At 39.4% G+C, this 27,582-nt stretch overlaps 1 protein-coding gene across 1 annotated transcript in view; it reads right to left on the reverse strand.

Moving 5' to 3' along the window:
- Nucleotides 1-27,582, reverse strand: part of LOC139742072 (conserved oligomeric Golgi complex subunit 3-like) — a 35,770-nt gene that overhangs the window by 6,656 nt on the left and 1,532 nt on the right. The window contains exons 2-21 of the mRNA XM_071652632.1: nt 26,570-26,710; nt 25,405-25,466; nt 23,795-23,960; nt 21,987-22,061; nt 20,544-20,636; nt 19,728-19,853; nt 17,609-17,727; nt 17,070-17,196; nt 16,447-16,538; nt 15,179-15,318; nt 13,741-13,901; nt 12,741-12,921; nt 12,091-12,218; nt 10,475-10,564; nt 9,383-9,503; nt 6,783-6,865; nt 5,626-5,760; nt 4,708-4,786; nt 3,704-3,831; nt 3,183-3,281 (exon numbers count right to left, since the gene is read on the reverse strand). Coding sequence (XP_071508733.1) covers nt 3,183-3,281; nt 3,704-3,831; nt 4,708-4,786; nt 5,626-5,760; nt 6,783-6,865; nt 9,383-9,503; nt 10,475-10,564; nt 12,091-12,218; nt 12,741-12,921; nt 13,741-13,901; nt 15,179-15,318; nt 16,447-16,538; nt 17,070-17,196; nt 17,609-17,727; nt 19,728-19,853; nt 20,544-20,636; nt 21,987-22,061; nt 23,795-23,960; nt 25,405-25,466; nt 26,570-26,710 — 2,346 coding nt within the window. The remainder of the gene's footprint in view (nt 1-3,182; nt 3,282-3,703; nt 3,832-4,707; nt 4,787-5,625; nt 5,761-6,782; nt 6,866-9,382; nt 9,504-10,474; nt 10,565-12,090; nt 12,219-12,740; nt 12,922-13,740; nt 13,902-15,178; nt 15,319-16,446; nt 16,539-17,069; nt 17,197-17,608; nt 17,728-19,727; nt 19,854-20,543; nt 20,637-21,986; nt 22,062-23,794; nt 23,961-25,404; nt 25,467-26,569; nt 26,711-27,582) is intronic.

The raw sequence follows: 27,582 nt of genomic DNA on the forward strand, positions 1-27,582 counted from the left end.
ACAAATCAAATTGTCATTGATACGATGTACAAAGAATTTCACAACTAGAAAAGCACTCTGAGAGCGCAGACCTCCACCAAGCAGCTACTTTCCACCAATGATCTTGCTCTTCTCAAAGAGATTTTTCTCCTCTCCACCACTGGGGAAAAGCTCTTTGGGCTCTTCCATAGAGATCAGTGATTTCCACCCACAGGTATACATGCTGAAAAATTGCCAGATTTCCCAATAATGGCAATATAGAAGCCTTTGTTACGTCATAAACCCTCAGCTGCGCAGCACGCCTCGCCCTAGCAGAAACTAGAGCATGCACTTTAGTGCGCGTTTGAAAACCTCAAAAATGCACAGCTTGAACTCCCAAGTTCATTGACCCTACCTGTCAAAATATTTAAATCCTTCATAAATTCCCCCAAAATTCTTGGATCGCCACCAAAATTAAATCATTTGTTACTTGTGTCATTCTCAACCTTTCCTGTAAGTTTCATCCAAATTCGTTGACAACTTTTTGAGTTATTTTGCACACGGACGGACAAACAAACAAACAAACAAACAAATGGTAACGAAAACATAATCCCTTGGTAATGATGCTATAAGACTGAGTCTGCATGAGTAAGACAGAGAACTACACAGTCAGCCTTAGGATATCCATTTCTTTATGCACTCAATCATCAGATAATTTGCTTCATACATGACCCATCAAAAGTTGCAGACATTCAACCAACAAATATGACAATAAAGTGTTTTGGCTGCAAAACCTCAAATTTGACTTTCATTCATGAAATAAAAAATGTTGGAAACATTTTCTAACCAAGTTTTACATTCTTAGAATGTTCTGTAATTAGAAACTTTAATTCTTTTAATGAAGCACATTACTATAGTGCTAGAATTAAGCTATTGTGTATCAATGCACAGTCTCTTGATAGCCCAAATGTGGGTAAACTTCACAGCCACTTTCTCATAACTCTGCTTTACTTGATTAGTGACTTTCTTTTATCGTTTCTGCGGTAGAGTTGTGGATATAAGGTGGGACAAATTTATACACAACTGAAAAGAGTCTGGGAATTTTAATAATGCCAAGGTTTGAGTTCAGCATTCCCTGACATCTTCTGGCTTTCATAGTAACAGGCAACATACTCTGTAACAAGCACATAACTGCATGCGTATGTATGCAATTCAAATGTGAAACACAGTTTTCCTATATTATATACATCTAAAATTGGCTAGCAGCCAAGATGCATGCGGTATTTTTAATCACAAACAATCATCACCTTTCCATCCATTGGACAAATGTTGGGTAGCCATCACGGGCGGAGGGGAACAAATTTGATGTTGCTTGCATCAAACATAACCCCTCTCTGCCGAAACCCTTGCAGCACATGACTACACATGTGCACACAACAGGCATGCCATAAAATACCCCCCCACAAGGTCGCCAGTCACATTGCACTCTGGGTGGACAGCACTACTGCATAGACTACGCAGCTATTCTTATTTCTTAATGACACTATTAAACTGCTGCTACCCTATGTATGTCTCTGACGAGTTTCTCCAAAAATACATACCAGGTGCTACAAACTGCTCTGCTCTTTTTTTCCCCTTTAATTTCCCTTTTCACCATCATTCATCATCATCATCATCACTACCTCTAATTTATGGCGAAGGGACAAATGTTCTAATATCAGATCCCAGAAAATGAACTCAGAAACAAGACATGAAAGTAATATCACCTACTATTAAAACATTTTATATCAAGTCAGCTGTGATGAGATTATTACTGCTCTCAAGTTCCAGGTTTTTTTTTTCAGCTTTCATTCTGCGCTCATCACTCAGAATCTTCGATGACAACTCTTCTGTCAAATTTTCTGTTGGCAATTGATATGAGCATCCCCATGAAAGTCTAAAAGAGATCTAGAATGCCATCACCAAACAACAGCCATACATCATTCATTACTTTTTTCACTTCTGTGCAAAGCTCACTCACTTTTTTTTTCAATTAACGACAAGCAAGGTGGCACATCGACACACAAATCTGCAGAAACATCTAACAATACAAGTACATCCAGGGGAAATATATCCCAGGGATGATTTAGGGTTCGAAATTGGCGATGGTCCGCTGGCCATTGGCCACCCAAAATCATGTCGGACTAGCTAAAAATCATAAAATTCTGAAGTAACTAGTCCGTCTGGCTAGCCAAAATATTGCTTCAGTGTCAAAATTGATTCTAAGTAGTCCGCCTGGCTAGTTAAAAAAAAAGTTAAGTGCGACCCCTGTTTACGGAACTCACACCCAGCAAACTGAACAGTTCCTTTAACCGCCCTGACAGAGGTGAACCATAATGGAGCTACAACATGTAGCTCCATGGGTGAACTTTGTGAGCTGCAGTCTTACAGCAGGTATATGATTTAAAGGCTACCACATGTATGACGCTCCAAGAGATGTCCTTGATGAGTTGCAATTACATGTAAGTTACGATATTATGAGTTACGATTAATCTACAATTAAGAGGGGTGTGTATTCTCAAAAGCTTTAACAAAGCACAAGACAACAATGTAAATATATTCATGCATAACCAAAAGACAAAACTCCTTTGGGTACTGACCTGTCTGATGTGTGTTTGTTTGTTTGTTTGTTTGTTTGTTTGTTTTTTCCACAATACAGTATTTTACCCCGAGGCAAAATATTTTATGAGAAACGACTGACTGGATAAGCTCACAACAAAAGTCATGTTTGTACTGAGCAACTCAATCAACACTGAAGTCACTGACCAAGTTTCACTGCATTTATTCAGCAATAGAGGAAGTTTTATCAATCCATTCATTCATATTCTATCTTTTCATTTTTTCTTTCTTCAAACAGAGCATACTGTATGTATCCACGTTTTGTAATAGGCATGTGTTCCTGGCATGGTGTATTTTCAAAGGAATCCACATCTGCACAAATCTACGCACAGACACAGGCACAGACACACAGAAACACACACACACATACATGCACATACTGTACAGAATACTCTACAGGGCCATCTACGTCTGAGATCAAATTCTTGTACAGGTTGCTTTTTAAACACAACAACAAGCAATCGGAATACATTCAAGGGATACTACACATACACAATAGTTCATAATATGCATTTGCATACAAGTCTGTGTGGCAACACAAGAATGGTGTCCTTTCTTCCACTAACCTGTTCCTTTGTTGGACATGCTATGATCTGCCGGTCTTCGTCTGAGTAGTTGTTATTTACCAGCTCCTCCACCTGCTGATATGCCTGTTGCACTCCAGTCTGTTGTTGGGAGATCACAAATTTGTTCAGATAATCACCAAATTTTTAACTAGTATTCAATTTATCAACCATTCCTCACTAATTCATCAAATCAATTCAAAGAATCCCAATAGAGAGAGGGGATGATTGTTTGACTGCTTTATGCAAGACCAAGAGTAAACCCAATGCTAGATAAGAAGCATCATGGTACAGTGTATTCTCATTATTATGAACATGGTTTTAATAAAATTCTCCTTACGACAGAGTGAAAATTCAGGTCCCAAGATTATCATCTATGTTTTATATCTTATGCACTTTACCGTTGTATGGCTATAGCAAAATTTCGATATAATGAAAGAATACTGCCGGTCCCAAAGAGTTCGTTATAACATAAGTCGCCTGTATCAAAATGAAACTGGGACGTGGTAGATGCGGATGTTTACCTTGATGGGCCGGAAGAGAATGTATTCGGTGTCCTTGTTGGCAAGGTAGAGGGCCATGCTCTGAAAGACTTTGGGAAGCTGGCTCTTGATCTGCTTGTACGACGCTCCGACCACCTCGTGGACACGCTCTGTGGAGACGGAAGTTTGGATTTGGACTGTTCTGATAAGTTTTCCTCCCGAAACTTCATGCTTCTTGATCAAGATGGATCAAATATTCATTTTCTAATCTAAATCTAAATCTAAAAATGAGAGTGAAATAAATGAAATGAAAATGTATTTTCTATACCTATTCTCATTTCCCTGTCAATCTAATCTTTGTGTTAATATCAGTCTAGTAATATTTTGTCATATTCATCAAATCTTGCAATCAAAGCAACTGTCATGGCAAAAACCTCAGCTTTCAGAATTTCCTGATGCCGGCAACATCACTGAACAATAATTCAGCTTTCAATTCCTGTTTGCCCACACAAAGGCAACAAACATTACACTGTCAGTTACTGCAGTAAAACGTCTGTGCGCAAGCATACAACAAAGCGTATTGTACAATTTAGTGCCATTTCATCAACCAAACAAATAAAAAAATCTGGTTTTGTTGCATCATCACTTTCTTATCTTAATCATGCTGTCTTAGAAACTTCAAGAGTTACTAGTTTTGTTTTCAAATAGTTAATCTGTCTCCTACAGCAGGGACTACACACCTAACTTCAGTTCTGATAATGCAAGTAACTCAAACTCCAATGTAATTGCCCTATAGATATTCCAAAAGAAATTGAGGTTTTAGTTTAGAGGCATTCCTGGGGCCCCATTTCATGAAAAGTTGCTATGATAGCAACTCTTGTTGCAATGTCAATTGTCATGGTAATGACAAGAATCCAGCTTCCTGATTGGCTGTTGCTACAAAAAGTTGCTACTCTAGCAAGAGTTGCTATCCTAACATCTTTAATGAAATGGGACACAGATCACTGTATCATCCTCCCAAGTAAAGACTTCATCTTCTGACATACCTGGGCTTGCAAAAGGCTGTGATCTCAAAGTGACCTTTGTCCCTCCTTCCTCTTGGTTGAGATCTACAATGACTTGAGCCTGAAATAGAGAATAGTTGGCGAAACAAGGGGCTAAGTTTGTTTGCGACAACACTCAGTGGATACTCAAAATGCCATTGAAAGGAAATACTTTTCATATAGCCTCGATTAATTGTCCTTTACAGACTTTATATTTCAAATCGCATGTCAGTAATTTGTCTGAGTTGGCAGTCTTCTGCATCTCGTATGATGAGGCAAATACAATCACATCATTATCTTAATTTGTCAACATATCATGAAACTAGTTGCCTTTTGAACTAGAGAAGCATTTGGAGAGCACAGACCTCCACCAAGCAGCTCATTTCCATCCATACACACATGCTGAAAATGGCTCTATTTCCCAATGAGAAACAATTCTTCCTAGAGTCTCTACCTTTAGCTTCCTGCTCATGTGCTCAGTGTGCATATGGGCATCTCCAATTTCCTCATTTGTTGGCCCTACAATGTATTTGCCACTAATATTCAAAACAATCCTTCGCAAAATTCAAACAAATTCCTGGAACCAGATGGTTATCCACATCACTACCAAAATGTAATCATCTGTTCCCTATGTCATTATCAACTTTTCTTGTAAATTTCATCCAAATTCACTGCAACTTTTGGAGTTATTTTGTAAACAGTCAGACAGACAGACAAACAAACATATGCCGATAAAAACATAACCTCCTTGGCAGAGGTATTAAGCACTGTTACTGCAAGAAACTAATTTAGATAATCTTATTCTGGCATATTTTTTTCCCCACACTACCACTACTTCTTTTCAACACTGAGGTACTTGTAGATGCAGAATAGGAGAAAGGACGAAAAGTGCATATTGGAATCCCAGCGTGAAATTCTCACCTTCTTCAGGAATGCCTGGAGCTCAGACGCGAGCGTGTCTGTGACATGCCGGATGAACACCTCGCATGTGCACTTTAGCTGGTTGTCAACATCCTTCTTGGAGTCAACGTAGTGCTCTGTGACCTGTGGTGCTCCCTAAAGAAGTAAAATACAAAAATAAAAGAGAAATTATGGCAAATGATTCAATTCAATTCAAGTTGATTCAAAATTTATTTGATTTCTATCAACACAATGCAAATCAAGAAAATACGCAAATGAGATAACGATACAGTGAAATAAACTGGCAATTATTATTTCTTCAAAAGAGATATGCTTGCCATGTACATGTAATAATAAAATTTAAGTTTCAAACATGTTGGGCGAAATATGGAGGGACCCACTAACCGACATGCAGAGCTTGTTATGAGCAGGTTCCTAAAAGAAAATCCAAATAAATGGATGAAGAATGAATTTACAAATAGATAAAGCCTACAGCTAAGGAAAACAAATTTGGGACAGGACAAGGGACAATATAATAATGTGACATACATGTAAACAGTGACGGGAAAATAAGGCAATGGAAAGAGAAAAAGGACAACATTTAATGCCAACAAGAGCGGACAGTATGAAGGTTTAAAGAGGGATCTCACAGAGATCTGAAACATGTCATGCTATATCTTCTTGAAGTTTCATGATACGGTTACGATAGTTTTATAGATCTAGATGTGTCCAGGGAGGAATGTATCTGACCGGCAAAGTTTATTCACTACTTGCCCATTGAATTAAAGGCAATGTTTAAAAATTTTTTCCAGTTAAAAAAAAGAAAAATCAAGCTTACATGGTCTCTGATATTACATAAAAATGAATATATGAAGCAAAGAAATTTGGTTAAAAATAATCACCAAACACCTATGCAAAAAGTGAACATCTACAAGCGAACTGATATACTGTACACACACATACAAAAAAAAAAAATCCATATCTTATGGCTGGAAATCTGCAATAGAAAACTGATGCATACAATAATGACCACAACAGTCCAATCAATTATTATTCAATATTCAACAGTCCATTAAGTACATTATGTATCCATTTCTATCATGGGGAAATAGCCTAGCAATTAATAAAGAATGACCATTCTGAACTTGAAGCTTATAAACCAGGCAATGGAACCTTACCTCAAAGAGGAACTCCAGGAATGCATTATTACTGCTGAGTGTGAAAAGGCTCCGCCGCTTCTTGAGAAGTCCAAAGGCAGCCACTAAAAAAAAAAACACACCAAAACAAACAACAATCATTCTTTCATTTGTTTGAGTACATTTCATGGAACTGGCATTGCGTGACCGAGAAACACACATGAGGTATTCCGATGGAATAGAATTTTGGCTACATACACTGTCTGTTGTTTCTTTGGGATAGTGGACCGCACTCTGGATTTGGAAACAGAAGGTCTGGGGTTCAAATCCTGCCAGTAGTGTTCATCCTTGTATAAGCACTAATTTTTACCATGCCGAGAGCTATCAAGTGCATAATTATTTACACATGCAATACAAAATTGAAACATAACAAAACAAAACAAAAATAAGACATTGAGACATTGTTATACATTTCCCCTATCAAAATGTCATTCCTGAGAATGACACAGTGCTAAGCATGGGACACATGATCAGATAGATGACTCCAAATATGAATTTGTTTTTGCCCTGATACAACAGAAGACAAAAAGGGCATATATTACAGTTGTACACGTATGTGTGGGTTCTTTTTTTGTGTGACAAAATGCTCAGATGAGGTGATCAGTGTACCCCACACATGTGCAAAAATACTTTATGTGCCCTGAGTGAGTACACTGTACGTGCTCATAGACGGTGTCACATATACCTTTCTTCCTCTTGTTCTCTCCACATTTATCTATTAATCTATTTACCTATCTAATTGTTTATCTATCTATCTATTCATCTTTCTATCTGTCTGTTCATCCATCTACCTATTAATCTATCTACCCATCCATCCATCCATCTATCCATCCATCTATCTACACCTCAAAGACAGTGCAGGGAATTGCTTGCAGCTGCACACAAAACCATGAATCTCCCCCAGCAACTACTCCCCCCCCCCCCCCCCCCCCCAATGTTCCAATCTCCAGAACCAGGGGCCCGTTGCATTAAAGTTACAATTATGGTAACTTTGCCATCCAGTGGTAACTTCCATGGAATTCTTGATTTTGCTTGGCTGATGAGTACTGTTGCCATGGTAGTTACCACTAGATGGCAAAGTTACCATAATTGTAACTTTTATGCAACGGGCCCCGGGAGTTCAACCTGCATCACATTGAATAGCCAAATGACATTATTCAATAAATTTCAGGAGAGAGATAAATGATTAAAAAGCATCATAGCGCAAGAAAACATATCAGATTCAAACTTGGAAACTCCCCTCTCAGAATACCTCTCACTCCACATGCAAGGTACCTTTGCATCGAAGAGATGAGGCAACAACAACAACAACGACAAAGGACAGACACTAGTTAATCTCAGGGATTTTTGCATTGGTAATATCATGCATTATTTTCCAATCAAGACAGAACTTCAAAAACATTGAATCCAGCTGGTAATGTGGAAAGTGGAATGAAGCATTGGCCACTGGTGCAGCAACGTTTAGTGTTGTTGTTGTCTTTTTAAATCAAACACGTGCTGTACGTGATTCTGTTTTACAATCTGTTTTTGCTGAACTATTTTCATTGTGAGGCAACATCCACAGACATTAACAAGCACCTTTGGTATGATGCATCCAGTCTTGTATGGAAAAAGGAAAAGCCAGAGGCATGATGCAAAATGAAGAAATTGCAGATTTTGAAATCATAAGGTGTCTTGAATATGGTTGTCATCAATTAAAAGATAACATAGGCCAATGAGAAATGACTATACTGACAGGGACAGATGTTACACAAAACGTATAATCACATAAGTGAGTACGATCTAAGAAACGTGTCCTTATAACGCCTCAGTGACTTTGATACTGGGTGAATGTACCACCCCCGATGAATAGGCCTACGTGACCACCAGAATGTCTTTAATATAATGGAATGTGCCAAGACCCAACTGCCCACAACCGTATAAAGCTAGCCTGTTCCACCCCAACACTACTCAAAGTTTCATGAACTTTTGACACTATTACTTCAAGACCAAAGTAACACACTCTTGGTGATATTTCAGGGGCTAAGTAGGAAATAATGGTAAACGTTTGTTGTACGAAGGGAAATCTGTTTACAGTACATGGGTAAATTCCAGAAATGATATTTGCATGACCTACAAAAATCAATCAAATGAACACAAAAATCACACATCTACACTAAAAATTGCATGTCAATTCACAGAAATACGTGGGAGATTTTGTTTTCACAGCTCATTCCATCCTACCCACAAACTAAAACCAAAATTATTGAAATAATTTTATTTCGGGGTGGTTTTTTTGTGTGCATATGCTAGGCATTTTATGATTTAATTAAAATGAATTGACTGTTTTTTGTCCCATATGTACATTGGCAAAGTTTGCAGAGGGTGCAAGTAAAGCTAAAATGATAGAGCTGCCAAACTCTTTTAAAAAAAGGAACCATGAAATGATAAGAATTGCACGATGGTAATGATAAAAACTACACTTTAGTAATGAGCAAAAAATTTAAAAAAAGCATAAGGGAAACAAAAATCTGAGGGAGAAAAGCACGTTGAGTCCAGAAATGGGGAAATTGCACAACTATGTAAAGAGAGCTAGCCCCCACCTCTCATGGAGCTGAAATCCAGCGCGGTTTCCTTAATGGAGAATTCCACCTGGAACGGTGCGATCTGCTCTCTCAGGATCAGCAGGTGCTTGATGAGGAACAACTGACCATCAAGTTGTGTCTGAAACAGTGATAAAGAGATATATCTCTCATAAAGAGAAATGGTACCAGGCCGTTTAAAGGTCCAGTTTACCTTTGGGAACAGTGATTTAAAAAATTTTCAAGATATGACATTTAATGCATATGTGTAGGTCTGTTGTACCACACAACATCCTATCATATGAAATATGAGATATAAGGAGATATCTGTATTTTTCTCAATAAACTGTAACTGTAGACGGTTTAGTCTGGAAAATTTTTTATTATAACTACTGTTCACATTTCGTATATTTAACAATACTTACATCGATTTTACCAATTCAAATTTTACAGTGGTTGTTTCGATCCCTAACTCACATTTGAAAATTATTTCAAAGCACTAATGCTGGGTTTCTGTTTCATCGGCAAAAGGTAAATTATGCCTTTAACCTCCAATAGGTGCAATTCTTCAAACCAAAGGAGTTTTCATGTGTACTTATGGAATTGACATTTTGGTATTTCTGATTTTTCTGGTTTCCTTTACCCCTTTGGAAATACAAATGATGTGCATTTAGGGATAAGATTGGGACAAAACTGTAAAATATTTCCAGAGAAATAATGGGTTGTTTACATCTACATTGTAGGTCCATGGGACTTTGAATCCAACCAATCCTTCATTGTACTATAATCATGACTGTGAAATTTCCGTTTCCTTGGGGCTGAGTGGAATGTGTAAGAACACAACACATCCATTCTACTCATTAGCTTGAGAAGGTTGCAGATTTTTATGCATGCCCATGATTTAATTTGTATCAATGGAAGAAAATAAACCTCCATGAGGATTCTTTACTCATAAACTGACTTTGACAGTAATGACAGTAGTTCATGCTAACTGCACGAACTCGAGTAAAACGATTTTAAGAGTCGTCATTTATTTGATCACAGTGTGAAGGAATCTAAGTTTACATAGCAGATGTTAATGCAAATCCTGTCGCTATGGCGACTCCTCCGTACCTTCCGCTTGATGATGCCCTGGCAGGCCACAGTCAGGGAATGGATGCAGGACTGTAAGATTTCTTGCGATAGACCTTGGAAGATGGATTTCTGTCGTGGGAAAAAAACAAACAAAAAGAAAGGAAGAATTGATTAATTCAATATTCTTGTTAAAAATTTCACAGCTAGAGCACTGACAGAGTACTGCTTGATTGGATTTGATGATTCCATCAATTACTTTTCAACAGAAATCCACATGCTTTCTAACAGGTTTCTCCAATTTGTGTTAGAATTATACCTAGAAGGTTCAGGCTCGATGGACTGCAATGCACAGGCATCACCCTACTGGGACTAAATGATCAAGTGAGCACCCTAGAGGCTCCAGAGCCACGATCATGAATCATCCTCGTGATGATGCTTTTTGCTATGAATGATTACATATTAGCTACACCCATATAATTGAATCCTGGTGACAAATGTGATGCATCATCACAATCCCAACCTCCATCAGTTGCACCCCTGAATCTTGGGAGAAATGCAAACGAGCATCAACTTCAAACACTGCACATGTCACACAGTTTCAACTAGAAAAGCACTCCGAGAGCACAGATCTCCGCCAAGCAGTTCCTTTCCACTAATGATCTTGCTCTTCCATAGTGATATGTGATTTTCACCCACTGAAAAATCGCCCGATTTCCCAATATAGAAGCCCTTGTTACGTCATAAACCCTCAGATGCGCGGCGCGCCTCTCCCCAGCAGAAACTAGAGCACGCACTTTAGTGCGCGCACGCAAACCTCAAATACGCGCAGTCTGAACTCCCAAGTTCATTGACCCTACCTGCCAAAATATTAAAAATCCTTCATAAATTCCCCAAAAATTCTCGGATCACTGCCAAAAGTTAATCGTTTGTTACTTGTGTCATTCTAAACCTTTCCTGCAAGTTTCATCTCAATCCGTTCACTACTTTTTGAGTTATTTTGCACACGGACAAACGAACGAACGAACGAACGAACGAACTAACTAACTAACAAACAAACCAACGGTAACGAAAACATAACCTCCCCCCTTGGCGGAGGTAATATGTTCTCTTGTGACAGGTGAGAGAATAAGAAGGTAAAATACCCACAAATGTGACACTTTTTATTATGGATTGAGCAGACGAAAAAGAGAGAGGGAAGGTAATATTCACAGGAGTTCGATGTGCTCATGGCTCAGTGCATTGCAAAAACACAATCAACTGAGAACTGTTTGAATCGTAGGAGATACAAATTGTTATCATTTTCTAATAATGCTTCGGGCACCTTGGGGGCAGAGGCATAATCATGTTATCAATTGCACATCATAAATTATCATCATTATTATCAGTAGTAGTATTACTATCATTATCTGTTTGGCCACACATACATGATTGCGATATATAACATAGTCATACAGACAATTTACCCATACATTTACACAAATAAGATACAAGGGAGTGGCATGTGGGCCAGGTCTCACAAAAGTAAAATTCCTTATAATTACTCAGAGGCAACTCGTGTGTCACTCCCTGACACATAATAAAGGTGTTGATATGAACAAAGCCAAAATCATTAAAATAATGGATAGATAATCATTTGAATGGAGATATTGTCTTACATCGATGCAGCGGTAGAGCTTTGACAGGCAGACCAGTGTTCTCCTGACGGTGGGGTACCACATGCCATGGAGGTCAGCCGGTGAGAGGGAAGCATTAATGTGGAGGGTTGCGGTCCCGGCACCAGTTCCTGCATGATTATGGGACAAACAACAAACAAACAAACAAACAAACACATTTCAGTGGTAGTCTCATCTTACTATCACCCATTTTGGTGATTCCTTATTCATTCATCATTTTCTAATTGGTTACTTCTTTCTAATTTATACCATGACTCAACAAAATGTACCGTTGGATAGAAGGCACTGCAATATGAATTTACCACACTTGGCACAACGTCAGTGTGGTTCTCAATCACGAATTCAACCATTCTAAATTCTAAACTCTACATTCTAAACAACTCCCAAACCGTAAAATATCATACTCACAAGATCCATGGCATAAACAGTATACTAGAAAGGGATACTTCATGGGTGTCCATATATGAGAGCATCCATTCCAACATGCAATGTCCATCTGAACCAATAATTTAATGCCATCACTATACATGCACTTTCGGGCTGAAACGAGCACACGGCGCCTCATAAACTAACAAGACCCCTAGGTTTAGACAGAGGAGTAGCGTGTGTATAATTCGCAAAGGCAGCCTCACCGATGGGGGTCATGACAGTGCTGTTCATCCTCCCAGGGGGCGTGCTCTGGCCGCTCATGATGGCAGACGACGACTGGTTGATGGCAGCCACCTCCCCACTCGTCCCCGATCCCACGGAATCCACGGAGCTCCGCCGCGAGTCCGTCTTCAGCTGCTTTTCGCGCAGGCTCTCTGCGATGCTCTGAGCAGGCGGGAATGAAACCACACTGGTTTTAATGACTCGCTTTCCTCATTTTTGAATAGTCATGTCAGGAATCATTTTCACCAAAAGATCAACAGAGATTTAACCCATAAAGTACCAGAAACGACATGTCTGAGGTCTGGATGTGCATTTCTTTATCGTAATCTTTACCATCCATTGTAAGTGTTTTTGGTTGCAGAACTTTCAAAAGCCTCTAAATTCCAAACACGATTCCTATATTGGCAACACAATTTAGAAGATTTAAGTTCCCATTTCTCTCTCAAAATGTCAAGATTTTGCAAATTCTTTTCCGATTTTGTGCTGATTCAATTAAATTCAAATGGATTAATTGATTACAGGTAGTTGTAAGATCACTTAAAATGTAAATAAATTTTCATTTGTTCGCACATTTCAGTGAGCGTTATGAGCTGAAGAAATATCGGAGATCATGGTACTTTCTAAAATTCTGCACAGCGTAAAAAGGACACTTGCTCGAATGAGTTTGGCAGCATTGAATTACAATGAAACAACAACAGCAAAAGCAAATGCAACACCACAAGCAACAGCAGCAACAAAAACAACAGCAAAATGAACAACAGCAACAGCAGGAACATCAACAACAACAACAAAAGAAACAAAACAACAGCAAAAGCACCTGATGTAGCAACAATAGCGGCAACACCAATAGCAGTAGCAATGAAAGCAATGCAGCAAATAATGATTTAAAAAAAAAGTGAAAATAGCAATAACAGCAGACACAATCGCAACAACGGCAGCATCAACACTGATAACCTCTTCATCAGCCACACTCCCCCTCACCTCCATCATCTCAAGCTTCTCCGGGTAGGCCAGATCCCCGGAGGCCGGGTTGTAGTTGAGGATGTCGGACTTGACGTAGACGCTCGTCCGGTACACCAGTCTCTCCTGCACGTCTTCCAACATCTGATTAGCCACGACTGCGAAAGCCGCCAGATCAGTTGCTGCCACATTTCAAACAACCACACAAAAAAAGTAGAGGATTACAGAGATTCCCAGAATAGGAAATACACAACCTCACACTACAAGGGTGAAACTACAGTGTTGAAATATGAAAGACACCCAATTTGAACTTCACACTTCAAACAAGGAAGCTTGGTATCATTAGGAGTCGCATTTGAACCGAACCAAACCAATTCATGCTGTACCATACCATACCATGCCAGATTGGGAGCGTTCAAGTACTCTGTGGGTATAGCGTATCTCAGAGTATTTTTGGACTTGAGTTAGTGGGGTCACAAGTATTGTAGCAACAGGGTCATGCACCTGATGTGCTTATGATACATACAGGTGTCTAAACAAAGAGAATCAAGTCTCTGCATCATGACATAGTGCATATTACGCACATTCTTCTCTTAACGACAGGTGGTACAATACGCTTTTGGACCACTTTGCAATCAAATGCATGCCGGCATGGTATGGTTCAATATGGTACACTTTGGAACACATCGAGAAGTGGTCCACTTTTGGCTTAGTATGACACATTACGGTACACTTTGGGAGAGTGCTTAAATGCACCCTTTGTTGAAAGAGGTGTCGGGGTAACGGGAGGCTACAAAGTTTATATGCAAAGTACCTACAAGTGTGGAGAGGAAAGAGATGACGAATGAAAACAGAAAGTAATGAACAACATGACAAATGAAAAATAGGGTTAAGACGAAGAAATGAAACTGATGAGGAGGAGGAAAGAGAGAAGAGGGGAGGAAGAGGAGGAAGGAGAAAGTGTAGGAGAAAGGAGGAAGAAGATAGAAGATCAATAGGGATAAGATACAAACCGTAGCTCGGGAGTGACAGGAGAGGAGACCAAGAAGAACATATATGAATTTCCCTGACTCCACTCATGATTTGAATGGGCAGGATTACAATTGTATGTCACCTCTCATAGAAGACCATTCCTCCAGAAGAAAACAAAAAAGAATCCCTCACCGAAGATGAAGTGAATACTACATGAAATTTCACGACAATCCACTACTTGTAAAAGCTGTTCTTTTCACGTACAGATATCTTCACGAATGAGGAGGTCACAGACATTTTTGCAAGACAATTGTTTCGGCTATCGTAAGTGTCCTAATGCCTGTTTGTTCACCCCGCTAGTGCATCAGGTGGCGATATTTTTGCGTGTCGTTAAATTTGCGGCCCAATAGTGATTTGCGAAATACGTAAATATCAAACCCTTGCAAAAATATCAACTTTCACAGTACTTCTCAGCGGGTCCACTCACGATTTGCCTGGACGTGGTCCTGCAGCATCTCCGTCTTCAGGATTCCGCACAGCTCAGCCAGGGTCTCCAGGTGGTTGACGTGGATGATGAGGGGGCGGAGGACATCGTACAGACTCATACACAGTGTCTCCAGCATCGCGCTGCACGGTGGATCAAAAAAAGGAACCAAATACAAATATATATATTTTTTGTTCTTGCACTTAGAGACATTTATTAAGACATTAAGACATTAAGACATTAAGATTGATCACCCGCACAAAGAAGAATTCTCACATAACCCCCATTTTGAAACAGCTCCATTGGCTTCCTGTTCAGTCACGTATAGTTTTCAAGATACTGTTACTGACTTATCAGTGCCGCCATTCAATGGCACCAGAATATCTCAGTAAGTTCTTGGTCAGGTACGCTCCCTCTCGTAATTTAAGATCAACTCAGAAAAATTTTCTCCAATGTCCTATTATCACAACAAAGTTTTATGGTGAGCGATCTTTTGCCCATGCTGCTCCCACACTGTGGAACGCTGTTCCGTGTTATATAAAAGAAGCTCCCACAGTGTTAAAGTTTAAAACTGCTCTCAAGACATTTCTGTTCAAAAAGTATTATGAATGAGTTTGGTTCTGCATTTATGGTACACATATTGTACACTGCATTTCTTTTTTCTACTTCATCCCTCTCCTTAAAGCGCATAGAGACACCACGGTAGTGATATGCGCTATATAAGCACTGTGTTATATATATATATATATTTATAAATGTGATACTGTAAAACACAATATATTCGCGGCATGAAAATTTTGCGAATTGGAGCCGACGGCCTTTCTCGAAGTATGAAATTTTCGCGAATTGCCACTGTTATCCAATGCATATTGTGTAGGTGAGAACATTCGAGTGCATTTAAATTTCGAGAATGTTGGCGCTCGCAAAATTCGCAAAATTAAAATGCACGCGAACATTCCTCGTTTTACAGTAATGCGCTATACAAGTATTGTCAATTATTATGATTATTCTATAAAGATATGTATGAACGTACTGTCATAGTTACATAATTGAAGAGCAAATTACATCAGTCCTTGACAAAAAAAGAAGAGATGTCTGATTTAAAGACAACGGTTTTCTTCAAAATATAGCCACAAAATTCATATTTGGCACTTCATACTTCTTGGCCCATGGCTGTCTTGACAAGTAGATGATACACAAATACTGGAATGGTATATAAGTGTGACTAACTGTTCTTTATTACTATCATCTATGGAGCCGAAATCACTTACTCCAGTTTCTCTGTCTGCTTGGAGAAGAAGTGGTAGAAAAGCTGGCATTCATCTTCACATACGTGGGCCATGAAAGCACATCCACTTCTCACCTGGTGGCGGAAATAACAGACAATCATGTTTAAATACAGATGAATACATTGCAATTATTCAACACTATTAAAGAATTTTAAAAGGAATTAAAAAAAATGCTTAATTGCTGGTTTAGCCCAGCATCTGTGATCACAATCATCTCCACTTGGAGCATCAACATCGTTATTGCTTTTATTATCATTGACATTGTCATCTGCACCCCTTCAACTACCTTCTTGCTCCTAATCCTCCTGCTCCTTAATTTCTTCCTCCTCCTCTTTCTCCTCCATATTACCCCTCCTTTTTCCTTCTTCTCTTTTCCTCTCCCCACTCTTTCTACTCCTCCACCTCATTCTCACCATCCCCATCATCATCATCATCATCACCACCAATATCATCAATCATCACAATTATCATAATCGAGACCACTATGATCACGATCATAATCAAAATTATTGTTTTTCTTGTTATCATTATCTGGTATCAACATCAAAACATTCGCTTTCACCATCACTATCAGCATCATCTTCATCATCGAGAGGGACTCTCACCAAGGCGCAGTGGTCCCTTGAGTACTTGTTGGCGAGTTCGGTGACCGCTAGCCTGATGCTAGGTTCCAGGAGCTGCTGCCTCTTGCTGAAGTAGCACTGTAGGCAGTCATCCAGGAGGGTGTTGTACCTGATGGAAGTGATAGTTTGGGATTTCATTTAGGTCTGAGGAAGCAACTGGATGTTTGTATGTTTGTGTGTTTGTGTTCAATTCATTCGACATGGCTACTAAGAAAGCACATAAATGCGCATGTGTGGGCAATCCCCAGAACGACTGGTTTTTATGACCCAGTTTCACTCTACATGAAAAACATATGTCCTCCAGGATTAAGCCATGAAGGAAAAGGGCAAGTTGATGAAGTGGAGCATGTTTCTTTACATTTGCTTGCGAGTATGCGCAAGAAAAATGACTGTATTGATTGTACATGCCGACAGTAATGCTAAATCACAGTGAAAAACTTTGCTATCACTCTGCCAGCGTTAAGACACAAAATTTCACTTGAGAATCCCACTCCCACCCTTACCCCCCACCGACATCTTACTCTGGAGTTTTGTCCAGTCTCTGCTCCACTTGCTCCATCAACGCTTTGATCTTTGGCGCGTTGCTGCGAAACTTCCCGTAGAAGAGTGTGAACGCATTCTCTGAAGTGTTGGTCACATCCTAGGCAAAGACCAAAAGAGAGAGAAAAAACCAAACAAAATTGTTAGGTCAAAAGGTCCTCTAATCTCAGAAGAAAAGGGGAGTGGTGGTGGAAGCCTTGGTAGTGGTAATGGTAGAGGTGGTGGTAGAGGTGGTGGTAGTGGTAGTAGTAGTGGTAGTGGTAGTGGGGGTGGTGGTGATATTGGTAGTGGTAGTGGTAGTGGTCGTGGTAGTGGTAGTGGTAGTGGTAGAGGTGGTGGTAGAGGTGGTGGTAGTGGTAGTAGTAGTGGTAGTGGTAGTGGGGTTGGTGGTGATATTGGTATTGGTAGTGGTAGTGGTCGTGGTAGTGGTAGTGGTAGAGGTGGTGGTAGAGGTGGTTGGTAGTGGTAGTAGTAGTGGTAGTGGTAGTGGGGGTGGTGGTGATATTGGTAGTGGTAGTGGTAGTGGTCGTGGTAGTGGTAGTGGTAGTGGTAGTGGTAGTGGTAGAGGTGGTGGTAGAGGTGGTGGTAGTGGTAGTAGTAGTGGTAGTGGTAGTGGGGTTGGTGGTGATATTGGTATTGGTGGTGATATTGGTCGTGGTAGTGGTAGTGGTAGTGGTAGAGGTGGTGGTAGTGGTGGTTGGTAGTGGTAGCAGTAGTGGTAGAGGCAGTGGGGGTGGTGGTGATATTGGTATTGGTAGTGGTAGTGGTCGTGGTAGCGGGGCTAGTGGTGGTAGTGGCTGTTATTGTGCTTGCAAATGTGGTAGTGGTAGCAGCTATTGTTGTTTTTGTTTTTTATTTTTGTTGTTATTGTTGGTGTACAGAGAAAGATCGTCTTACATGTTTTGTCCAACAAAACCTTCCTGACAATACATGTATCTTTTTCACAACTAATTGCATGACAGACAACTTTGAATCCATCGGCCAGACACTCAGCCATCAATCTCACTCATCTTCTAAATTACCGTGGTATGTTTCATGTGCCAAATCCTGAATATTTCATAGAAAACTTGAAAATCTTGGTTTGATTAGTCCATGTACAAGCATGTACATAAGTTTGAAACAAGGTTCAAGTGAATAATTTCAATCAATGCATGAAATTTCTGTGTGCTACTGCTTACACATCATTACAAGAAGTTTTTTTTTTTTTTTTGGGGGGGGGGGAGGGGGGTTCTTCTGTATAGGAGCTGGAGTATGAAAAAAAAAGTTTTCATAAAGAGTCAAACTTGGACTGAATTATTCCTCATACTAGTCATTTTTAATACTCAACTGCTTATTGAAACTAAGAATATGCCAACAAGGACAACATCATAGGAACATTAAAAAAAAAACAAATGAAGAAACACACAAACAACTATCATCTTCTTTTGGACTACATATGGATCTTGAATGGGTACATGTAGAGCTTTGGAAAATTCAACAGCTTCTGCATTAAAAAAACAACAAACAAACAAATGAAAACATAGATAACCAGAAAAGCACTCTGAGAGCGCAGACCTCCGCCAAGCAGCTAATTTCCACCACTGATCTTGCTCTTGCATAGAGATTAGTGATTTCCACCCATACGTATGCATGCTGAAAATCACCCAATTTCCCAATATAGAAGCCTTTGGTATGTCATAAACCCTCAGCTGCACGGCGCGTGTCGCTCCAGCACAAACTCGAGCACACACTTTAGTGCGCGTATGAAAACCAAAATGCACAGCTTGAACTCCCAAGTTCATTGACCCTACATGCCAAAATATCAAAAAATCCTTCATAAAATCCACAAAAATTTCCGGATCACAACCAAAATTTAATCATCTATTCCTTTTGTAATTCTCAACCTTTCCTGCAAGTTTCATCCAAATCCGAGCACAACATTTTGAGTTATTTTGCACACGGACAAACAAACCAATGGTAATGAAAACAAAACCTCCTCCCTTGGCGGAGGTAAATATAAATAATTGCAAGTAATCTGAGACTTGGGACCAGCAGGCTATATTGAAAAGAGAGCAGGAGGGGGAGGGCGGGGAGGGGAACGGGAGGGGGAAGCAGCTTTACCTTGGGGACTACCTGCTGGGTTGCACCATTCAGGATGGTGAAGACAGCTGCCTTGATGAGGGTCAGCGCCTTGCCCAGACACTGCTTGAACCTGGCCTGGAACAACTCGGACTCCTTGTACTGGGGCTACAAGGGAAAAAGAAGGAAGGTGGACAATGTTACGGAGAGTAAAGTAATTTGAATTTTTTTTTTTAGGTACAAGCAAGGCAAACTGGTTGAACGGTTTTCTGTATCTTCTCTGCCTTCATTTTGGCTATTGAAAGGAACATCTGTACTAACCCTTACTGTGCTGTGTTCTTCAATTGGCACACAGGCTAGGGTGCTTTCTTCAATTACTGGTACTGACTGGGGTGTGAGAGTACTTGCAGAAAAACGTCTAAGAAAATCTGACACTTATGAAAACAAGTTTCAAAAGCGGGTTTCAGGCAGAGTAAAAAAATCTTTAATCAGATTAAACTCTGAACTCTCACATCCCTGCACAAAAGTCTGGAAACTAATTGTTAATGGATAAAGATAATCCAATCCCCCTAATTCAAAGAAAGAACCAAATACACATTAAACCAACAGTATTCATTACAAAATAAGATCCCCCCTCCCCCATGACTGATTTAGATTTGCAACACGTCTATTTCTGATGCACATAATACAAAAATCTCACTTCACATAGTATGTTGAAAGAAACCGACAGCTAAGTAGCATCATTAATTCACAATGTCACCTCCAACAGCAAGCACCCTAATCCCTGATTCTGCCAACACAAATTTGGCCCACAGAACACTCCTAATGACTCTGAGTGATGGGCAAGCATCTACTCACGTTCCCAATGATGTACGCGATGCACTCGTCCAACTTGGACAGCAGGGGCACGAAGGACTCGTTGGTGACGGAGAAGGTCGGCGAACTCAGTTTCTGACAGGATGAAAACAGGTGCTCTGACAAATCACTCATCAAGAATGATAATGATAATAATAATTTGCATTAATGTAATCATAATCATTATACATGTGATAATCTACAAGACTCTCTTCAAGCTTACAAGACTCTCTACAAGCTTACAAGACTTCCTGTGCATTAGAAAAAAGACAAGTTTTCAAGAATTTCACAAATTGCTTAGTGTCTATCTCAGCTCTCTTTCAATATAGTAGTACATCCTCACATCATCTCTAATAATGCCATTGAAGCTTGTTCAATATGTACAACATATGTCAAGTATATACTGTTCATTGAACAATTTCTGGTATACTACATAATGTATTATGTATTGAGCCGTACCAACAAGAGATTTTACCTGCACAAGTGATCACATCAAGATAAAAAGATGATTAGTAGTAGGTGCATCAATATATTTGACAAAAACAGAATATCATCATAAATTGGGTTGATAGCTTCATAGAGTTGACATTTAAAATGAAGTCCTATGTACATGTATCTGTTCTCTCTGTTATCACCATCATTACAGAGTGATATATCCAATCTATGTTAGCATATTCCTGTCTGATCAAAACTACATTTGGGCCAATGTTGGGATAGGACAAACCACATTTTACCTTACTTTTTACATCTCATCTGCTCTTTCCACAATGTTCAATACACTTTGGTAGCCAATCTCAAAATATAAAATCATCCTAAATTGGGGGGGGGGGGGGGGGGAGGTAGAAACTGATAGGTCTTGGACAGAGAAATACAATCCCCCAAACTGAGCATATCAATGGTAATAATGATGCTTCTAATAATGAAAAGGAATGAAGGCAATTGATATATTGACTGAGACAATCCATGTACATACACCATGTCTCATCAAAAAACAATTTAGGGGTAAGATGTTAAAAAAATTAAGGATTTTTTTTTTAATATGAGGAGGCTTGGGGAAATTATGACAAGGGAAATACAAGCCATGATAATGGCATACAAAAGCCATCAAGACAGTCATCTGATATGACATTAAAAAAAGGGGGATGTGAATCGATTCTTCCAGTGCAATCAGCACTCACTGCTAGAAGCAGGGTTTAAATGTATTTGCACTGCAGTGCTAAAGGCACCCTGCTGCACACAAGCAACATTCCTCACTGAGTTTTAAATGGTTTGTGGCACAAAACTGCACAAACCAAACTCAGTAATGCTCTGATAATATCCTTTCATTTCAGTCACATTGCAAACAGCTGCAACTGTCTGCCAAAGGTATTGATTTGTATAAAGAAAAAAATATGTAAACAATGGGATTGGACTTTGTGACTGCTGCCAAATGGCTCGGTGTAATACCTGATTGATTCGTTCGAGTTCGTTGAAGTATGACAGCTTGCAACTGATAGCCTCCGCCTTATTCACCAGCATTGTCTGCAATGGAATTGACATAAAAAACAATTACAAAAAGAAGATATTATGCGTTCCTCCTAATTTTTACTTGTATGTGAGCAATAATAATATAATAATAATAATTGATATGATTTATATAGCGCCAAATCCACTCTGCAGAGTGCTCTACGCGCGGAAGGAAGAGAAAGTGACGAAGTAAAAGACATACAAATATCAAGTACATGTAATGAGTAATCAAATTGAGGCTTTAAACAAGTGAGTTTTTAGACTGCTTTTAAAGGAGTCTGATGAAGAACAATTTTTAACGGCTGAAGGTAAGTTATTCCATAAGGTGGGAGCAGCATGGCCAAAGGCACGTGTGCCCCATATTGTAGTGAATCTTGGAATTATCAGAGAACCGGAGTTGGATGAGCGTAAAGATCTAGCAGGGATGTAATTATGGAGTAAGTCAATGTTATACTGAGGAGCAGCGCCCTGAATGCAATGAAAAGTCAAAAGTAAAATCTTAAAAATAATGCGATCTTTGACTGGTAACCAATGAAGTGATCTCAAAATAGGGGTGATGTGAGTGTGCTTCTTGGATAGTGTGATGATGCGTGCTGCCGCATTTTGAAGCCTCTGTAGCATGGAGAGCTGAGTTTGTGGTAAGTTAAATAAGACAGAGTTTCCAAAATCGAGCCTAGAGGATATCAAGGCATGGACTAATTTTTCGGTAGAAGAGCGGTTCAAATATTTTCTAATGAAGCCGATATTACGAAGTTGGTATCTTACAGATCTACAAATGCTAGAAACTTGATGAGACATAGTCATATTACAATCTAGCATTACACCCAGGTTACGACAGGTTTGGGACACACTAATTGACATGCCGGAAAAAGAGATGAAATTAATGTCAAGTTTACCTAATTGTGTCTTCGAACCAAACATTAAAAACTCAGATTTATCCGTATTCAATTTCAAAGAATGTGAGTTCAGCCATGAATAAACATCGTTCATTGCATTCTCAAGCTGACTCAAAGCATGTAAGGCATCGGCCTGGTTAGGTTTGAAAGACAAATACAATTGAATGTCATCAGCGTATATGTGATAATTAATTTTGTGCTGGCGCAATATGTGTCCCAGGCTAATAAGATAGATGGAAAACAAGGTGGGCCTGCCCACAGAGCCCTGTGGAACACCGCATTTGAGAGGCATAGCATTTGATTTACAGCTGTTGACATACACTGCCTGTGAATGGCATGAAAGGTAAGATTTAAACCATTCGTATGCCTGACCTTTTACACCAAGACACCAATGACATCTTCTGCTGTGGAAGACACTACAGGTTTGCGAAGGACTTGAGACAAATCCGTCAATCAATTTCTCTGATGTCTTTTACATCAGGTCTCAAAATCCCAGGTACTGAAATTTAGTATACTAATATTCTCATGATGCTGGATAGCTGTATGATATTGCGTGAGTAATCTATATATATATATATATATATATATATATTTGTGTGTGTGTGTGTGTATATAATTTTCAGATTAACAACATCAATGGCAACCACATTCTACTACGTGTATTGGGAAAAGTGAAGTTCAGGGCCCCGTTTCATATAACTTTTTATCAGCGATAAGTTGTCATAGTTATCATAAGCTACTAAAATCACTGCGGATGATTGGCTAAGAGCAAATTTGTCACAGAAATTTGGCAACCGTCACTGACAACAAGTTTAACGAAACGGAACACTGGATAAAAAGGCTCCAGCTCACCTGATCCTCCATGGACTGCTCGCACGCCTCATGGAGGGCATTCGTCTTGGTGGACACCAGCACATACTGGCGCTTGAGGTCATTCAGCTGGTCAAGGGCCGTGGACACTTCCTCCATCACAAGGTCACACTGCTCCTTGTAGTGACGCAGCTGCTCGCAGTAGGATCTGTACATTGAGGGCAGAGGTCAGACAAAAAGGTCAGAGGTCAGACAAACAAGGTCAGAGGCTGAAAGTGGTGTATCCTTGGGACAAACTTGCAAGGTCTAACTCGTAGTATTGCTAAAAGTGTTTACAGATGCCATTTCCAAAACTGCTCCTCTAATTTAGGATTCCACATCTATGCAAGCCAGCCATCTAAAGACTCGTAGAACCTGTTAACCCTAAAAAGACTGGGCTATTTTGGTAACTCGAAAGACTGGGGGGGGGGGGGGGGCCTAAAGGGCCCCCCCTTAAGATCTCGGCCGTGGATCGCGCGATCGCCGCGGAAATTTGCAGAATGGTAGTGTGCGATGTAATCTACAAGATCGTATATCTAAATTTTACAAAATAGTCTTCTTTTATTTTATTTTGATTAATTATGCTAATTTATGCAAGAAATCAGACTCTTTGATCTAAATCAGTAAATAAAGCTCCAAAAGTGCTAATTTTTGGTCTAATTATTCTTTGTGGCATTCTTTGCAAATGTACTTAAAAAAATTCGGTATCAAAATTAATTTCTTATTTATTTTATTGTTTTATGAATTTCTTATGTATTTCTTTGTTTTATCGACCTTTTGTTTTTGTTGTTTTTATTAACAAAATTTGTGGCAGACACTTTTTGAAGCATAATACTCCTAAAACAAATTAATTTTAGCCATTGAGAGTAAAAATAAGCATATTTATATGAACCATGTGAAAAAACTCAATTTGCATTGACTTTGTACACAAAATCACATTTTTGAGCCATTTTCGGCCTCACGTGCATGTACAAAAAGTTATGTAACTTCAGAACCGTAACCCCGGGCGTCACAAATTTGGTGTCAAAATGTGTGGGAAACTCGAAAGAAAAAAGTCATAGAACATCGCGGCGAGAGCATCGCGTGTCGCAGAGTAATCGCGCGAAATGTCAAGGGGGGGGGGGCCTTTTAGGCCCCCCCCCCAGTCTTTTTAGGGTTAAACAATGGTACCAAGTTGTTGCGTCATACACATGCACACACATACACACAATAGAGAAAAAACAATGGATTTTTTTTTAACTTTGCTCATTTGAGAACCACTTGAGACTACTGAGCAGGCTAATGAAATGAAAATAAGATGACTAAAAAAAAAAGAGGAAAATCCTGTCTACCAATATTTTCATGACAAATCTTCAAAATGTCCATGTACACTAGCTCTTGCCCAAGAGGATCTATTCGAACATGAATGCTTTTCAAAAAGATACTGACCACGCATGGATACACTTACAAAAGATCGAAAAGCTTAAGATTGCGATCTTTATGATCTTGAAGTTTTGCCAGTGTGACCGCAAACTTCCCACTCCAACTGGAGATATTTCCCCAATCCGCCAAACTTCTCGATCTTTAGCCAATCTGACCATGCCCACTGTTTGACTTTTGCCCTTTGCACTGACCTGTAACACAGTTCCTCCTCTTGCTCCATCTGGCTCTCCACTTTGTTGAACCAGTCAAAGAACTACAATGATAAAATCATAAACATTTATCATAATCATGTTATCTATTTTTTTCAGTTCAGTTCAATTACATTTATTTCCAGCAAACAATGTACTTAAGTACAAATACAATATGACAATTTTGAACATGCTGGTAGCGCATCTTTAGAAGTAATTAAAGTAACAATGATGACAATATTTGATAACGATGAAGATAACTATCATTGTCGCAGGAAGAAGAAAAAAAAAAAGAATTGAAGAAGGGTGACATACTGCAGTATTCGAAAAAGAAGGGAGCCCTAAAATCAAATCAACAGACAAGGCTTGCAATGTACTTGTGGTGGCTCAAAATGGTAACCTCTTCTGTCAATGTACAACATACAAGGAACAGGGTTCAACGCATGTGGCGCACTACCCTTCCAGATCATACTGTTAAGTTCAGCTTGTTGACGGCTAACTATAGTCCTATCATCGATGATAAGCATTGTGTGAATATACAACTCGTCCTCGGGAGCTATTTAGCTTATTATCAATGATGAGGTGACCATGCAAACATGGCTATTGTTAAACATCATAAGTGATAAAGCTTCTAAAAATTGTCATGAGTCCCAATTAGTGTTTCAGTTTCAGTTTCAGTAAGTTTTAATTCTCCACTTGTATAGCACAAAAATAAGTATGACAATATAAAACATATTTGCAAATCATGGACATATAAACAGGAGTTCTCAGCACATAATCACGTAAATAATACATATATTTCATGACGACAAATCTTTAAGTATACAGGTGGAGGAGACCATTTGTCAATAAGCAAATCGCTTGACTTGGACAACGGCCTCTGAGCATTACGGCTTGGAACAATTCTTTTTTATTTTTTAACTGAAGGAACAGAACACATAGTTACACAAATCAAATAAATAACGTAAAACTTTCAGGTATTTTGAATGTCATTTGACCGAAAAGGACAACACAAGGTGGAATAATAAGAGACAAAAATAAGAGGGTACCCGAATAGGAAAAGTACAGAGAAGAGAAGAGAAGTGAAGGGAAGAAAAGTGATTATGAGCAGAACTGTGAAACTTGCGTCGTTGCGGCACCTGTCTGTCATGCTACTGTAGTTACTAACCTGTTGTGCATTTTCAATCTTCTCATCCTTCATTCCCAAGGAGGCAAAGCCCTCTGCCAGTGAGTCGCCGCTGTGTGAGAGTTGGGGCGTAGGCGCTAGAGAAAGCTGCTGAGAAAAACTGCCTGGCTCTTCCAGTGGCAACTAGAATTTTGAGAGGGAAATCAATGTCCATTATACATAATAAGATAACCTGACAAAATGTCAAGTAACCATCTGTCTTCTTATTTAAATCATACATGTACTTCCTCATTGTCTAATAGGCTCATGAATAACAAAAACAAAGATTGAAACTTAATGGAAGGTTAAAAAAACAATCAGTTTCCATAGCATATACATTGTACATATAAATGGAGACAGAATAAAAAAGAAAGATGAGTATGAATGTTGTTTATATAAGGATTGTGTGTGATCTACTGTACATTATGTCTCAGACTGTCAGAGTTCATTACCCAGCATGCATACTATAGGCCATGGGCACAGTACACGGTAATGCACTTGTCAATGTAATGACGCACCCCACTACCCCCGGACATGGGTGCGTCATGGTCATTTTTTGACTGACCACACAGGGTTTTTGACGGACATCACAGTCACTTTTTTGACGGACATAACGCTGCAAGTGACGAACACCACAGTCACTTTTTTGACGGACAACACGTTGAAAGTGACGCACACCTCGGTCACTTTTTTGACGGACATCCTCGGTACATTTGACGCACCCCCGTAAATACTGAAACGATTTTTGCATACGTTTTATTCAAGCAATTTCATTTTCTTTTGGTTCGTACACATAATTTGTAAAAGTTTCGGCAAGTTTCCCTTACCATGTAAGCACCGTATTGTCATTCACCGTACATCACGCTGCTGCTACGATATTCCGTACAGTAGTATGTTCATGTATTCTGTGCATGCAATCCATACATGACAATCACATGTGTGCAGAATGCGATATGTGTGCGCGGCCATTGCTAGTGCGGTGGATGCATACTGCTGCAGCGCAGGTAGGTACACAC

Source organism: Diadema antillarum, unplaced genomic scaffold, assembly GCF_040938485.1.
Source record: "Diadema antillarum isolate AM-2024a unplaced genomic scaffold, OU_Dant_1.0 seq00000978_RagTag, whole genome shotgun sequence".
In the NCBI taxonomy this organism is placed as follows: Eukaryota; Metazoa; Echinodermata; class Echinoidea; order Diadematoida; family Diadematidae; genus Diadema; species Diadema antillarum.